Here is a 12,057-nt window from a genome sequence, read left to right as displayed (position 1 = left end):
ACATCACTCGACGAGGAATCCCACATATTCCGCAATTTCTCATAAAAAGAGATCATGTACATTGTAGTGTACACAATGTAAGTACGACACAAAATACACACATACGTCAACATAATGCATGTCCCTTTTACCAACCCTTTCAAGTGTCTCCGAAAATGGGCCATACTGAGCACAATGGCGAAAAAGTATGGAAAAGTCCCCGAGTACAACAAAGAATGTTGTGTTAGGAAAGTGTCCGGCTATGAAGATGGGCCATTCTCATAAGTAGGACGTTGGGACGGACGCCCGGCCCGTAATTGTGGTGACACGAAGACTACACTCCAGTTTTTAGAATGGCCCGTATGGCGTACATTCGCCGTAAAATGTATTGTGGATTTTCTTTATTAAAGTTTTTTTTTGTTGTTAGAATTTGCAGTGACAGCACAATGTGAATAAGCACAAAATAACTTTTGACTCCGGTTGAGTTAGGTGGTGTGAACCTTGAAAAGGTTCACTGACATACTGTTTAAAAATTCAAAATATTAGCATAATCACTGTGAAATTAATATTCCCTCCAAACAAACTTTGTTATCCATTAATTTTTTTTTTGCCGACTATTCGAATAATGGACAGTTTTTGCTTTTAAATTTCGTAACGTTACATGGCAAAAACGTGATTTTTAGGGCACAACTCTCGCGCTTGTTTTTTCGATTCCGTCTTACAAATATTTTTTTCGACTTGATTGATAGATATGTCTTGCTGTTGTAATTTTCTTTGACACTGAAATATATAATTGTATATACTTATAGAGACATCATCATAATGCATGCCCTTGTGTACAAAGGCTAGGGAGGTTAACATACATATTATGTAAGGCTATATAAAGGAACATTTTATCCACATGCGGTTATAAAAGACATCTTAAACAAGTTCAAAGACAATGCATCACTTACCTGTCATAGTGTTATTTCTAGAAAGGATTTATTATCACGTTCTTAATGCGAATACCGTGGTTATTATGGAAACATTACACGTCTAGGTGAATTATGGGTTATGGCCAACCGATTGCACGTTGGTTTCAAGGTCCCATTGTTAAACGCCATATTTTCACGTGACCAGTTATTAATAAAACTTAGAAGTAATTTTAATTAATCATCCACTCAATTTTTTCAATAATAATGTACTGAATTTTTATAGTGTTGGATTGAACGTGCACGCGATTTTTGGTTTAAGTATGGCAATCGAAGCACGTGAGTTGGTTTCAGTCAGGCAATTTTAACGCGTTGTATAGTATCAATGCCTGCATAAAATATTAAATTAAACAGAAAATTATGTTTTTATTTTCACTATTAAGCAGGTATAGTTTTTTTTTTTCACACAAATTATAATGACCAACAATTTTATTTAACTTTTTTTTACTTGAAAGAGTACAGACATGAATGACCGTTCCACACGGTTTTGTAAATAATATACAAATACCTATAATAATCTTAAGGAGAGCTAGTCACGTGAAAATACAAGCATGCCAGGGAAATTAATCATGCAATATAGGTATTTTTGGAGTCGTATTATGACACATTATAGTGATTCAAATTCCTGGTCGAAAAAGAGATAAAGCTAAACAAGTGAATAGCACCATCTCTTTTTCATACTGGGATATTGCGGGCAAATATGATAGCGCTTTCGATCAATCAATTTTGGCGATAAGTAAATAAAAGTTTGACTGTCACTCAGGGCTATTATAATCACCCAGTTGGCTTACTACAAGTTGTCATATTACAGTTTTTAACCATGCAGTTAGACACATTTCGTCCCTATCGGCTAAACTGAATCATTTCCATGATTCATGCATCATTATACAAGGGGTTGCTCAGGCATATACGGGGGGTTGCATTTTAAAAACGTACCCTGTACCAAGTGGCCACCTGAGGTTGCCGGAGACACCACCGAAAACAATATATTAAATGTTAATTATATTACATATATACTGGAATAGAAGCTTATATTACAATTTGTTAGGCAGGTTGTGTTCTATATTAGGTAGTGCTTAAAGGAGGTTGACTCTGCAGACTATATTATAGTAATTTTTATTAATATTGGTGTAATAAAAAATCTGTTTAGTACCCATAAACTTTTACGATAATGTTATAGTCATAAAAGAAACAATAACCCGTGTTAAACTTAATTCGCACTGAATAAAACGGAGTCAAAATATAGCTATAGTATATATTATAATATATTATATATATATTTAACTTTACCTATGATAAATATAAACATACATATAAAATAAAAAAGTATTTCAAAAATAGGTTGAATTTCGCCAAAGGCGAAACCAATTCAGCCAAATAAATAAAAATTCACTGGCATAAAACGATGACACGCTGCATAAAAATAAAACATTCGAAATTTGAACACGTTCCACGCATACCTACAATTTATTTTCGCGGCAAAACATGGAATTTCGTTTTACGCAGTGCACGAGTACTTGGTTTGTTCCCAGCAAACCACCCTAGGTATGGCCAAAGGTGGTTTAACATTTATTAATATCTTGCTGCAATTTCAATTCGATCACTGTCCGACTCTATCAAATGTATTGAAAACGCAGAGATTTGATCAAATTGATGACATTTTGATCATTATGTAAGTAATCAATACAACCTTTATCGACAATTTATGATTATTTTCATATCATGAAAGTTAAAAAGCAAACTTTTCTCGAGATAAGTATAATACAAACCTAACCTATAATCAGTTGACGAGTGCATATCTTCCGAACGTTTGGCGTGATCGTCGGGTATGCGTTTAAGAAATTACTTCCACATAACGGTATTGTGGCAACTGGTTTGTAAGTGCTAGTGTGGATTGCTGTCGGCCAGTGATTTTTCCGATACACGACGGGCACCAACGAGGCTGATTGTTGTAGGCCGTACGCACGATAAGACGTTCGTTCCGTGTAAAGGAACGCGATGTTACGATCTGATTTTATACCTATGATATATCTAGGCAAGTTCTTTGTTCGACGGGTTTATGTAAAGTTATGATAATATTTTTGTTACTAGAGCTAGGGTTTGTTCAATATTTGAAGTGTGAATATCTTATTCATAGATAGTGACAACTAAAAACATACATTAACATAGTACTACTTTAAAAACGATTCTTCACTCTGTTTTCTATACCAGTTCTGACAGCATTTACTATCGAATTTCGATGTCCTAGAGGACTAATATAGGAACACTGTTAGCCAGGCCCAAAATAAATGAGGTCGACATTTTAAAGAGAAAAGCGTCCACAATTTATTTCGAATCACGTATACGCCCATTAATTGCCAAACAAACTAGCAAATTCCCACAGCTGCTGCGAAAAAAATAAACGCCATAATTTTACGAGGCAACCAGCCAGCCACAATAAAAGTAATATGGCTGCGTTTATAACACAGAGGAAGGAAAGATAGCGGAGATGCCGTAAGGAAGGTAGATCAGGCGCCTTCTTGCGGTACAGTAGGCGTGATCAGTTAATAGAACTAACGAAGAGTTCGGGTTCCTTTTCAAATCAACAGCAATCTATCAAAGATTTGTCTTGATTGATAAAGTGATTTTATTTTGACAATAATAGGTGGGTTCTAAAGAAGGCATGTACGGGCGGAGCTAGTAGCGTTCCTCGTACTCCGAACATCTGCAATTTGTCGAGCTACTTTCTTAGGAGATTTATGACATCTCCGCTAATCATTTTGTTCTCCATGTTTTATAAGCTTTATAAAACATTTGTCCCGGCTCGATTGAAAGTGTGATGTTTTAATGCACCGTTTATTGCGATTTACTAAGCAGTCTTTAGACTGGTCCCGCCCACTTCTTCCCACGTGCAACTTGCACTTTTGTGGGCTTTACATTGCATTAAAATATAGCTACTGCATTTCTTGTTCCAGAACATTATTTTTAATAGCGTTTAGATTTTATATTATTTATGCCCGATTCGTGCGTAGTTTACGATGCATTTTGTAAAAGTGCTTCTAAGTTTTTTATGTGTCCGTTCTATCATGCTAGAACGTACCTATCTAGTTATAATCGTTATTCTGCACGCTATACCAGTTTTCTAAGTCATGATATGCTTTTAAAATAGATCCCATATCTCGATGTTACTCATCAAACCTTATCTACTGGGAAATTAAAATAAAAACTTGACCGTATCATAGTAAAAGATTAACATTAATATTCCTATCTAGCTAGTACCAACATGAATAATTTTACTGCGAATAAAAAGTTCCTCATGAAGTGGTTACGGAATATTAGCTATGGAAATAGCGTTAAAAATCGATTAGTGCCGCAATGGTATCGATAAGTAAACTTTAATGTACTCGATTATTATTTTTTAACGAATTCTTCAATCTAGAAATGTAATATTTCTTGCGTCTCGATCAGGACAATTTCTTATTTGTTGAAATATCCATTTTAATTTTGCTATTATATCATTACTTAAATATCAATGAAAACAAAAAGTAAATTGGCAAAATGTAATTTGGAGCCGAGTCACACTCGCTAAAAATAAATCATCATAACAAAATTTTAATCGATTTTCCGCAGTCTCCATTCAATTATGTGCTATATAAACATTCGAGAGACGTCCCCACTCCGAGCGTCTCTCGATATTTGCATTTCAATGTCGTAATCGATTTGAATCGAAACTCGATTATCGATCAAGTACCAGACGTTCGTACTACTTTCACTGAGTTGCAATTATAGTTGCGATAATATTATTTTGTGTACTCGACTTTGATAAAATCGAGTGAAGAGCAATTTATGAGGCTCTCAAATCTTTTGAAATAAGTTCGACTCAAGTTGGGCATTTCATAAATTTCTTTGAAGTTTAATTTATCAAAAGGCTTCATAGTTGTTAACTTATTCAAGTACCTTTACCTGTTTTTGGTCAATTACACTTGGAAAGTAAATAATTCTAAAACAAAGTGGACTTTTTAATTTTAATTGTCTTATCGAGTCGTGATTTTCAGAAATTGCTACCAGTAAAGTAAGATTTACCTTAATTAGATGATAATGATGATAATTAATCAAATACAAACACGTATGTTTAGTTTAAATAGAGATAGAGACTAAGTGACATGACAATATTAATTACTAATACATTAAGCGAAATAATTAGGCAAATAAATCTAGCTTCAAGCGAGATTATTATCCTATCTAGGCCATTAATTAACGTCAGAGAGCTTTTGTAGTTTCAAGGTAGATAATTATAGATAGAACAACCTATATTTGTTTTGCGAAAAATCGTGTCAAAATTTAATATTTATTAGCAAATCAGCGGATATACAAGTTATAGTAATTAACGGTAAAACTGTACCAACTGAAGATTATCGATACAACATCACTGCACTATAATTTCCCAATAATCGATAGTCCTGATTGATGCACTATTACAGCACTATCATTTATTACGCCCTACCTACTTCTGTCATATTATAAACTGTGTGACCCGTCCAACACTGATATAAAATTCTATTACCCTCAATTGACTTATAAAACCATGAGAAAAATCAGCTGACACACTGATCGTCACATGTTTATTTTCCCATAGTATTTTCCTTTGAGTTTGTTATAGAAAACAGTTTATAAGTAATTATATAATTACATATGTGATGGGAACTTGGTGCAATGGGAAATAGTGATGGCCTACTTTCCTATGTGATCGATAGGGAAAGAATTCAATAATAAATAGGCTGTATAGTTCTCGATACGGTAAGTTTCTACGTTAGATACCTAAGCTCAAAATCTTTATTAATAACTAATGATTATTCAAAGATTCAAGAATAAAAAATCGTGGTTTCTTTTAATTTATGGATGTTAATTAAGTATTAATAATTCAAATAAATAATATGCCTATGTTACACAAAATACGTAACATTTTCTACACACAAACATCACGAAGCGTAACGGTAACATTGAATAATGTTTAAAAACAAAATAATTTAAATAAGCGAAAGTTTTTACATTAATCCGCTGTTGGCTTATGTTATGTTTAGCAGGAATTTTAATGATTACAATAACATGCGTAATCCTATTAAAATATAAAGAGGTTTAACTTTAGGATTAACAATATTATATTGCCGTATAACAAGGTAATAAATGAACAAATAAATATCTACTGCCAGCATTTTAGTTCAATTTCACAGACAACATAAACGTCTAAACTTAAAACAAGTGTTTAGCTACTATGAATTTTCATTGGCAATTGTTCAAGTAGGTAAACACAACAGTTGTTTTAAGAAAATAGTCGTTTATGTTGTTTTTGAACTTGGGCCTTACTCGTACTTTTTTATCACGCATAAAATATACAGGATTTGCCTGCCTAATTAATGTCACAACATCAACGTTTATCTGAAGCTAATTAATCTAAAACCAGCAACAAAATACCCATATATAATTCCACAGAAAAATATATGAATCAATTTTTACTGAGAAACTTGAGTTTAATATGTTTCCAATGAAAGATCATTAAATCCGGAAAGCGAAGAATTCTTTACATCCATTTAACGAGTATTCATTCTCGTTAAATAAATCGTGGTTTGTTTCGAAAACGAAATTGGGAATATAATTGTAAATACTTACACAATATATCAATAAAAAAATCTTTGTTGCATTATCAGCAAGTAATTTATTCGATTTTAAATAGGTATGTTAACGAAAGAGCAGTCCAGAGAGAATCATAAAGTCTTCATCGTCTATAAGTTTCTAGCTAGATTAACCTATGCAAACATAAAGCTTAGAATACGCGCGTGTTCTTGTTAAATTTTGCGTTACTTATGACCTAGTATGTGGTAATTGGTGAATGCCTTACTAAACATAGTAAACTTAGTGGTAATCCTATTAATGCCCAAATCCTATAAATAAGAAACGTTTCCATTGTGTTTACGAACTGTAACTTCGACGCCTATTCTATGAGGCTTCTGTCAAAAAATACCATATATACGCAAAACTAATGGTATTTCCTGAAGGAACTAGGCTTTAGCACCTTACAGAGGATTCACACTGGCGGATTTTCCTCTCCGTTTTTCCTTGCATATCAAAATCCAGCATATAAGTACGCGCAACACCTGAGCTTCAATAAATCTGTCGCCTGGTTTTTAACGTCATTTTTATACCAGGAGTTGCCAATTGTTTTCTGTCGTCCGTATATGCGAGACACCATCCATACGAGCCTAGCGGTGTCGTTCAGAAAAGCCAAGGGGAAATTCCTTCAATGTGACAAGGTTGTAACTCTAGATAACCAAAACCACACAAGATACATACCTTAGGCAAGGCGGCGAGGCACTGCTGCTTGACGTCCCATATGAGCTGGTCTCTTGGGAACTGAAGGCTCTTCTGCACGTTCAGCTCCGGTACGTGCACCCGGACTAGGAGCCAGCCCTCCGCGCTTTCAGAGCACTCGGCCTCCATTACGCTACGCCATCTGGGGAAGAAGAGAAGAGTTATAGAAGCTTCTAGAATATTTGATGACTAGTTTATTTGTAAAGAGATGCAAATTATGGTGTCACATTTTGTAAATACTTATTTCCTGAGTAGACCTTATTTTGAGATGCTTTATTTACCAAATCGATGACAAAGGATTTTATTTTGAACTTTGCTAACAATCTTATTGCGTCAACGCAGGTTAAAAAAGTTAGGTTAAGGAAAACAATGCCTGAATTCTTTTATCATGAATCGTCATACTTTGGCATTTTATACGATTTAGGTATGGTGATAAACGGCGCATATTCGCTTGAAAAATACTCCAACTAAACCAAGTCCAAACGATAAAATTAAACCATTATTCGACGCGTTACTAACGAACTGACTAGACGTAGCTCCGAAAAAAAGAAAATTGAAAATAAAAGTTTGACTTAATTACCAAACGCTGGCTCTCTTCGGCCTATCAAAACAAGTTACGACTATTAAGCAAGAAGAATATTGTAGCAAAATTAGAAGTGGCCAAAACAGTTGGCGGTAATTCCTTTGCCCTCTAGACAAACGACCTATCTGTAACCAATGAATTTATCTAAAAGCATACTGCAAACTTTTAGTCGGCCGATAATGGCGTCCACGACCGATTTCGGCCAAGGCGGCTCATATAAGCAGATTAGCCAGCTGCGCAGGACATATTATAGTGCACGAGCATTAGCGCATACGCAAGTGCACTCACTATTCTTTCAGTCTCATAGCCCGATGGGACGGCAATCCGACACGACCGGAAAGATCAGGCGCAGGACCGACATTTACGTGCTCTCCGATGCACGGGTGAATCAATCACCAACTCCCAGACTACGTTCTGCTTTGTGAAAGTTTTAGAAAACTCATAAAGCAACCGACTGAAACCTTTGATTGGAAAAAAATTGTCAACCATCTTGTCAACTATCGGCCGACTGATTAGTCTGTAGTGTAAGGCTTTTCTAACAAATGAATTTATCTGAAGGTACCATCTAAAAGGTTGACTGAAGTAAGAAATAGACCCGTTTATATATAGCCTTTCTTGTATTTATGGGCCATAATTTTTATAGGACACATGTATTGCCATGTTACGTAATTGTTGCTTCATACTTATGAAGTACTTGTTTGGTAACTTAGAGCAGAATTTTCTGGAGTTTTGTCGCCCGTGCTGCCTACTATCTTTATATATTCTCTTCATACATATTTATTTGGGAAAGAAAGATAAGTCATTTCTAAGTGACAGTCCCTTCCAATAGAATATAGTTTTCAACTGCGCAGTAAAACCTCCACCATCAATACAGCAAAGGTTTTATTCACATTCAATAGACAGGCAGAAATGCAAATATCCTTTGCTTATAATGTGTCTCATGCTCATACTATCCGGTTGCGTTTCGTTGAACTAAAATGTACCGGCGCCGGCGTCGACCAAATTTCTAGGAAAAAAACACGACATACTTATGTTTTTTTCCAATTAAGGTAGTCATTGAGGATAAGATAAGATTTATTTATTTAAAGTCTAGTTAAGAATTTGGTTAAACGTATGTCATAATTAGTTAATCGGATTGATAATGTTAATTACTGTTTGCGACATAAACGATGCACCGTATCAAGGCTTGTTATTAATTAAGTGGCCGACAAGATATAGGTAATATGAAGGCAGTAAAATTAAAGTGCATTTGTGAAGTGTATCAATTTCTTGAGTGTTTTACATGCCATAGGTAATAACTTTATTTTGTTTGCTTTTTACGTACTATTTGACGAAGCGTTTGACCGTCTTTTTTACCGGTAGAGAAAAGGTACGATAAATTGAGCTTTAATCTTAATATGACGCAATACAGCTTGGGTGAACTTCATAGGCTTTATCTGTTACTAAGAACACATTTACAAGTGCCCTATGTGTACAACTTGATAACACTATCTTGTGGTTAACCTTAATTAGTTCAAAAAACCACAACACAATGTTTCTAAATATCACTACCAATGATATTCTCTAGAATGGACAGCTACAATTTTAAATGTCACCCTATGGTTCTGAAAAAAAAGACGAAGTTGTCAAATATAAATAACAACCAATCACGACCACATTCTAAATTTAAACGCAGCGGCCATCTTTTCAATCAACGATAAGACATTCTTTTATTTATCTTTCAGGCCTTCCGACAGGAAAAGGTGATTTTTAATAGAAATATAATTACTTGTTTGATAACAATTCGTTTAAAATATTAGTTAAGATAGGATCATAGCTTTTTAATTAGACATGCAATATGCGTTAGAAACGTCACAGTTACTCGATAAGATTTATATACAAAAGGAAAAGCGATCGATTTCCTTGGAACCGCAGATGGCAAAGTGACGAAGTTTCTTATCTAAATAATTGTACTGAAGATAAACTATTTTGACAAATTGATTGATGAGCAAAGCTATTAAGGTCACGCTTTTGGTGTCTGATAAACATTTTAGACTTTGCTTCGAAGTTCGCTATAGCTACCGGCACGGATATTGAGCTCTCGGCGGAAGAGTGGGGATCGCTTTGTGCACTGTACACATAAGGCAATAAACCAATAAATCGCTTCTGCGCAGGTGAAGGTCAGGGTTCAATATCCGTGCCGATAACTATACTAGTGATTTTACGGCAGTCAAAATGTACGAAACATAAAAATTAAAAACCAAATTGAGAACATCCTTCTTTTTGGGTAGTCGGTTAAAAAAATGTGGCGCAGCTTCAACATAGCCTGACTTCAGAGTGACAAAGTTATTTGACGAAAACCGAAAGCCAAGTCAAGCCAAAGCGTGACTAGATTTCTATACGCTCTAGTTTTTCCTATCCTAACATCAAAGATTTTCTTTTATAGCAACATAATAAGCTCATATTTTTCCAGAATAAACAAGACTGGTAAGGTCGGGACAACGAAGGTTCGAGATATAAACATAACAATAAATATTATCTTTGCGTCGATGGGTTAAGGGAAACATGCTTTGTATTATCCGCTTATTTTAACCTCTTAGATTTTTTTACTAAAATATGCTTGTTTCCATGATATGTTTAGTGAAAGATAGTAGCTCAACTTAGAATCCATATTATGAGGTACACTATGATGTAGGCTTTTCAGGAAAAAGATATTTTCGAAGAAATGTTTGTCTAAATTCAAGAGGCTCCCTTGAGTGCTCTTTTATTATACGCTGATCGACGTATATATAAAATAACACCCTGTAAATAATTAGGTTAGAAGTATTTCACCATTAAGGCTCAAAAATTATGGGCCTATAAACCAAATTCGATAACGGTACATGAATACTTTGGGAACATCTTTTATTTTGAAAATGGAAAGCGTCACGCACTATCAGGGTAACAAAACGTGAATAAGTAGTTGGATGTGGGGCCGTTTGTCATTCGATTCCAATACTTATTTTAATCGAACAACCAATTTAAGGACTTTCAATCCGCTCAAAAATATACGTTAGACCATAGGTCTTTTTTCCTGCCACATGAAAGATGAAAGACCATTTAAGCTGAAAAATTAGAACTTTCCCTTTCCAATAACTCTGTTACTTGCAGTTTAACCACATAAGGTAATTAGGCATACATTTTCTAGATAACTCGGCGACGGGTTAATTACACCAGTTAAGATAGAACGTTAAGTGTCCCGGTGATGAAATGTTCCACAGATGATAAATATGTGTGATTTAAGTGATATTTAAACGGTAGTAGTTAGCTGTAATTGCTTGGACGATTTATTTTAACCTGGATGTTTTATTTCTGGTCTGTATAAGGAGGGCTAGGTTTGTTGGGATTTAAAGGAAATTTAGATTGTGGAGACCTGAATTCATTAAACTTTTCCTGGTGGAGTTATCTAAGATGTTCTAATTTTTTGAGTGTTCTCTGCATCTGAGTTGCTTTGTATTTTGAGATGTGATAACATACTTTATAAAACACAATAAAAGACTTAATAAATGAAGAGTTTTAGTTGTACGAGGGGTAAAACTAAAACTACATCCACGTATCCATTTATTTTGATAGATCTATATTATCCTAGTGCATAGCTTTTACCTATTTTTTACAGAAGTTATGAAGCTGGCTATTGCCAAATAAGCCACAGTTAAATTCTCTAACAACTTTGAAACCAGCAAAAAAACACATCTTCCAATACACTTGCGTTCCACATTTAGCACCTATTCCATACACTTGTCTCTCTCAAACTTCACTGTCATACAGTGACATAACGGTACCCTCGACTTGTACCTCATGTTTATCATAAAGTCAATATTGACCCACCGGGTACTGGGTACAGTCAACTTCAGGTCAGTGGTAAAGTTTTATAGGAAAATCGTACTTAATACTATTGTGTTAAGGTGCACGAAAGTTACCACTGATATGCAGTCTACTGTACATCAACCTGCTTCCAAAAAATTTCGACAGAATTTTGTTATGATAGTGGTTGGGAAATATTTTGCTGACGTTTATTCGGAGGTTGTTAATAAATTGGTTCGGGGAAATATCGATTGTTTTTTGTTTTTTTCTTTTATTTGTATGTAACGAACGTTTTTTGATAGGTGCAGGATTATTTTTTGCGAATAACATTTGATCGGTAAAAGCTAAAAGCTTTGT

General features: G+C 34.6%; 1 protein-coding gene across 9 annotated transcripts in view; it reads right to left on the bottom strand.

The window, feature by feature from the left end:
• Nucleotides 1–12,057, bottom strand: part of LOC124632830 (SH3 and multiple ankyrin repeat domains protein 3) — a 213,414-nt gene that overhangs the window by 99,793 nt on the left and 101,564 nt on the right. For 6 of the 9 annotated variants that reach the window (XM_047167805.1, XM_047167804.1, XM_047167809.1 and 3 more), the window contains 2 exons: nucleotides 7,278–7,437; nucleotides 1,887–1,904 (listed from right to left, as the gene is read on the bottom strand). In XM_047167805.1, coding sequence (XP_047023761.1) covers nucleotides 1,887–1,904; nucleotides 7,278–7,424 — 165 coding nt within the window. In that variant the 5' untranslated portion in view covers nucleotides 7,425–7,437. The remainder of the gene's footprint in view (nucleotides 1–1,886; nucleotides 1,905–7,277; nucleotides 7,438–12,057) is intronic. The other 3 variants (XM_047167808.1, XM_047167807.1, XM_047167812.1) reach the window with 1 other exon arrangement.

The sequence above is a fragment of the Helicoverpa zea genome, chromosome 8, assembly GCF_022581195.2.
Source record: "Helicoverpa zea isolate HzStark_Cry1AcR chromosome 8, ilHelZeax1.1, whole genome shotgun sequence".
In the NCBI taxonomy this organism is placed as follows: domain Eukaryota; kingdom Metazoa; phylum Arthropoda; class Insecta; order Lepidoptera; family Noctuidae; genus Helicoverpa; species Helicoverpa zea.
Note: the sequence above shows the minus strand (reverse complement) of the source record. Positions and strands in the feature narration are given on the sequence as shown.